This window comes from Hemibagrus wyckioides, linkage group LG26 (assembly GCF_019097595.1).
Source record: "Hemibagrus wyckioides isolate EC202008001 linkage group LG26, SWU_Hwy_1.0, whole genome shotgun sequence".
Lineage (NCBI taxonomy): Eukaryota > Metazoa > Chordata > Actinopteri > Siluriformes > Bagridae > Hemibagrus > Hemibagrus wyckioides.
Window position 1 is genome coordinate 17,831,417 of NC_080735.1, and position 5,000 is coordinate 17,836,416.

The 5,000-nt window shown below is 40.9% G+C and overlaps 1 protein-coding gene across 2 annotated transcripts in view; it reads right to left on the reverse strand.

Annotated features, from left to right (window-relative positions):
* The window catches only part of akt3b (v-akt murine thymoma viral oncogene homolog 3b), a 28,242-nt gene that overhangs the window by 10,546 nt on the left and 12,696 nt on the right, over positions 1-5,000 (reverse strand). For both annotated transcript variants that reach the window (XM_058380044.1, XM_058380045.1), the window contains exons 4-8: positions 3,379-3,490; positions 3,107-3,251; positions 2,756-2,887; positions 1,336-1,401; positions 1,123-1,191 (exon numbers count right to left, since the gene is read on the reverse strand). In XM_058380044.1, the coding sequence (XP_058236027.1) occupies positions 1,123-1,191; positions 1,336-1,401; positions 2,756-2,887; positions 3,107-3,251; positions 3,379-3,490 (524 nt within the window). The remainder of the gene's footprint in view (positions 1-1,122; positions 1,192-1,335; positions 1,402-2,755; positions 2,888-3,106; positions 3,252-3,378; positions 3,491-5,000) is intronic.

Here is a 5,000-nt window from a genome sequence, read left to right on the forward strand (position 1 = left end):
CACTCGCCACCATTTCAGTAACGTTTTAATGCTTATGGTGAAATCGCAGTGCTAAGCTAGTCTGAAATTTACGCTAGTAAACAACTGGGCTAGTAAGCTAGCACATATTAGGTGAACTAATTCACTGTAAAGCTAAATCCAGTCACCAGCCGCACTAGTAAGCTCACTAACATGAGGTAAACAAAGCTAGCAACGATTTAGCATTATGAAATCAAAGCTAATAAAATCAACTGCGCCTTAAAACATGTAGCCAATTATGCTAGTATGGTGTTAGGGCTAGGCTAGCAGCATACTGACAGTTTACACAATCTTTTATTCCATGTAATGTTAGCTAGCTTACTAGCAAAAGTGCTCATAACAGTATAGTTTATCTAATGTTAGCTAACACTGGGCTATCTATTCTACAGGAAAGTAAACTTTTAGCCATGCTTACTAGTAAGCTAGCTAACATTAAATGAATTATAATAGTGTGTGACTAGCATCATTAGCCATGTTTACTAGTAAGCTAGCTAACACTGGGCTAGATATTATATTACAAAGTAATCTAGTAGCCATGTTTGTCAATAAGCTAGCTAACATTAAATGAACTATAATACTGTGTGACTAGCATCAGTAGCCATTTTTAACAGAAGCTAGCTAACATAAAATAACTATAGTACTGTGTGATTAGCATCATTAGCCATGTTTGCCAGAAAGCTAGCTAAAATGAAATGAACTGTAATACTGTGTGACTAGCATCATTAGCCATGTTTGTCAGTAAGCTAGCTAACATTAAATGAACTATAATACTGTGAAATTAGCATAATTAGCATGTTTGTCTGTAAGCTAGCTAACATTACATGAACTATAATACTGTGTGACTAGCATCAGTAGCCATGTTTAACAGAAGCTAGCTAACATAAAATAACTATAGTACTGTGTGATTAGCATCATTAGCCATGTTTGACAGAAAGCTAGCTAAAATGAAATGAACTGTAATACTGTGTGACTAGCATCATTAGCCATGTTTGTCAGTAAGCTAGCTAACATTAAATGGACTATAATACTGTGTGCTAACATTGTGCTAGCTATTATATCAGGACAGTAAACGAGTTAGCCTTGCTGGACAGTATCGCGTCTCACCTCTCCGCCGTTGACGTACTCCATGACGAAGCAGAGACGATCCTTGGTCTGAAAGGAATACTTCAGAGACTGGGATACGGGAGAGAAAGAGGATTTCAGGAGGATTCCTTCTGGAGTTTTTACCAGTTTATAATAATATAATAAAGCGCAGATCTGTTTATTTATTTATTTATTTATTTATTGGAGTACATGTGTTGAGTAAAAAACACTCACAGTTAAAAAGGGATGCCTAGTGTTTTTTAATACCCTGCTTTCAGTCAGAGTGTGGGCCACTTCATCCTGAGAGGAAAGGAGCAAAGGGAAGAAGAGAAGAGAAGAGAAGAGACAAGAAGAGAAGAGAAGAGAAGAGAAGAGAAGAGAAGAGAAGAGACAAGAAGAGAAGAGAAGAGAAGAGAAGAGAAGAGAAGAGAAGAGAAGAGAAGAAGCGAAGAGACAAGAAGAGAAGAGACAAGAAGAGACGAGAAGAGAAGAAGCAAAGGGAAGAGAAGAAGAGAAGAGACAAGAAGAGAAGAGAATAGAAGAGACGGGAAGAGAAGAGAAGAAGCGAAGAGACAAGAAGAGAAGAGAATAGAAGAGACGAGAAGAGACGAGAAGAGAAGAAGCAAAGGGAAGAGAAGAAGAGAAGAGAATAGAAGAGACGAGAAGAGAAGAGAAGAGAAGAGAAGAGAAGAGAAGAGAAAAGAGAAGAGACGAGAAGAGACAAGAAGAGAAGAAGCAAAGGGAAGAGAAGAAGAGAAGAGGAGAAGAAAAGACGAGAAAAGAAGAGAAGATAGGAGAAGAGAGGAGAAGAGAGGAGAAGAGAAAAAGGAAGAGAAGAGAAGAGGAGAAGAAAATATGAGAAAAGAAGAGAAGATAGGAAAAGAGAAGAGAAGATAGGAAAAGAGAAGAGAAGAGAAGAGAAGAGAAGGGAAGAGAGAACGTAATGAGAAATGGATGACCAGGTTAAGCAGAAGGTCACCCAGACTGGACAAGCTGAAGATCATGTGATCTGTTTTCTAATCTTCCAGACTCGTCCAGTTGGAGTGATCCCGCCCCTCCGCTTCATCTCTCCACATTTCCTTCATTAAAAGCATCACAGTTCATGAATATTCATAAACATGCAAATTAGGAACATGTTCTCCTGCAATCCTAAACAGCACACTGCCACTCAGCTACAGACACTCTCTAAAGCTGGTTCAGTGAGCTCCAACCCATGATAGCACCTGAGTCCTGTTCCTTGTCTGACAGGAGAGGAACCTGGTGTGGTCTTCTGGAGCTCCTGGAAGCTCAAACCTGAAACCTCCTCTGATCTCATCAACATGGTGTTTCAACCCACAGAACTGTCTGGATGTTTTCATTGGATGAGACTTTATCTTCATTCTGATGTTTGATGTGAACCTTGAAGCTCTTGACTTGCAGGATTTTATGCATTGCTCTGCTTCCACCTGATTGGCTGATTAGATACCTGCATGTGCAGGTATTCCTATTAAAGTGGATGGTGAGTAAACAGTTAATGTTGTATTCATGATTTACATTTTTCACAATTTTGTTTAGGTTCCTCCTGATATTGCCCAACATATTCCCTTCGGTTCCTGACCTTCTGGGTTTCTCGTGTTCCTTATGTAAATGAAATGAACGCTGTGAGATGTCTCACCTTGGCGATAATGACCTCCTTCTTCAGGATCTTCATTGCATAATAAGTTCCACTGGCCTTCTCTTTCACCAGGATCACCTTCCCAAATGTGCCTTTGCCCAGCAGCTTCAGATAGTCGAAGTCGTTCATTGTCTGATGGAACAGGAAACAGGAAGGAAGTCAAGTGATCGGAAGAGGAGAGGAGAGGAGAGGAGAGGAGAAGAAAAGAAGAGAAGAGGAGAAGAGTAGAGTAGAGACGAGAAGGGAAGGGAAGAAGAGAAGAGAAGAGAAGAGAAGAGAAGAGAAGAGAAGAGTTGAGTGATGGGATTGTGATATCAGACCTTCTCCTGCAGGATCTCGGTGTCCTCTCACCTTTCGTTTATGGTGGCTGATGGAGGTGTCCATCTCCTCCTCGTTGACGATCTCGATCTGGGTGGTGGGACTGCACAGGATTCCTTCCTCCTCCTGCTTGGCCAGCTTGTCCGCCACCATCTGGATCGCTTCCACCCATTCGTCCCTGTCACCGTGGCAACAGACATACAGACTTTCAAGCACCGCGAGGGGAAAATCCCATCTTTTCTTTCCGTGACGTTTGAGACGTGAAATGAGAAACGATCACACTGATGATGCGTGGAATCGCTCACCTCTCCTCAGGTGTGTCCACGTGGAACGTTCGCTCGATCACAGTGGTCCACTGCAAACATCTGATGATGAAGGTGTTGGGCTTCGGCCGCTCCGTCTTCATCAGCTGACACTCTAAACAGAGACGGAAGGAGTGAGAACGTGAGAGAGAGAGAGGGGCGATGTTTATCCTGAGTGAAAGACGAAGCGTCCATCACCTTCACAAGATGTGAAGTGTGTTGAAGTGTTTAAGGGCCGAGATTCTCACCAGCCTAAACAGTGATGTCTAGCGAGCGAACGAAAAAAAAAAGTCACTTTCCAAAAATGTACTCGTGAGTCACCTCGAGAAAATGTTTTAGCTTCGGATATAAAGAGACAGAAAAAAATTAATAATTATAATCCTAGAAGAGAGAAACCTCAGACTTCAGGTATAAAAAACATAACTGGTAACCTCTGGGGTGCCAAAACTTTTAATAGAAACTTTTTCTTTGAAAGCAGAAGAGGAGAGAACAGAAGAGAAGAAAGGAGAAAAGGGGAGAAGCAAAGAGAAGAGAAGAGAAGAAAAGAGAAGAGAAAAAGGGAGAAGAGAAGAGAAGAAGGAGGAGAAGAGAAGAGAGGAAAAAAGAAGAGAGGAGAGGAGACAAGGAGAGAAGAGAAGAAAGGAGAAAAAAAGGAGAAGAGAAGAGAAGAGAAGAGAAAAAGGGAGAAGAGAAGAGAAGAGAAGAGAAGAGAAGAAGGAGGAGAAGAGAAGAAAGGAGAAAAGAAGAGAGGAGAGGAGACAAGGAGAGAAGAGAAGAAAGGAGAAAAAGGGAGAAAAAAGGAGAAGAGAAGAGAAGAGAAGAGAAGAAGGAAAAGAACAAAAGAAGAAAAGAGAAGAAGAAAAGGGAAGAGAAGAGAAGAGAAGAGAAGAGAAGAGAAGAGAAGAGAAGAGAAGAGAAGAGAAGAGAAAAAGGAAAAGAACAAAAGAAGAAAAGGGACGGGGAGAAGAGAAGAGAAGAGGAGAAGAAGGAAGAGAAGACAAGAAGGAAGAGAAGAAAGAGAAGAGAAGAGAAGAAGGAAAAGAACAAAAGAAAAAAAGGGAAGAAGAGAAGAGAAGAGAGGAAAAAAGAAGAGAGGAGAGGAGACAAGGAGAGAAGAGAAGAGAAGAAAGGAGAAAAAAAGGAGAAAAAAGGAGAAGAGAAGAGAAGAGAACAGAAGAGAAGAGAAGAAGGAAAAGAACAAAAGAAGAAAAGGGAAGAAGAGAAGAGAAGAGAAGAGAAGAGAAGAGAAGAGAAGAGAAGAGAGGAGAGGAGACAAGGAGAGAAGAGAAGAAAGGAGAAAAAGGGAGAAAAAAGGAGAAGAGAAGAGAAGAGAAGAGAAGAGAAGAGAAGAGAAGAGAAGAGAAGAGAAGAAGGAAAAGAACAAAAGAAGAAAAGAGAAGAAGAAAAGGGAAGAGAAGAGAAGAGAAGAGAAGAGAAGAGAAAAAAGGAGAAGAGAAAAAGGAAAAGAACAAAAGAAGAAAAGGGACAGGGAGAAGAGAAGAGGAGAAGAAGGAAGAGAAGACAAGACAAGAAGAAAGAGAAGAAAGAGAAGAGAAGAGAAGAAGGAAAAGAACAAAAGAAAAAAAGGGAAGAAGAGAAGAGAAGAGAGGAAAAAAGAAGAGAGG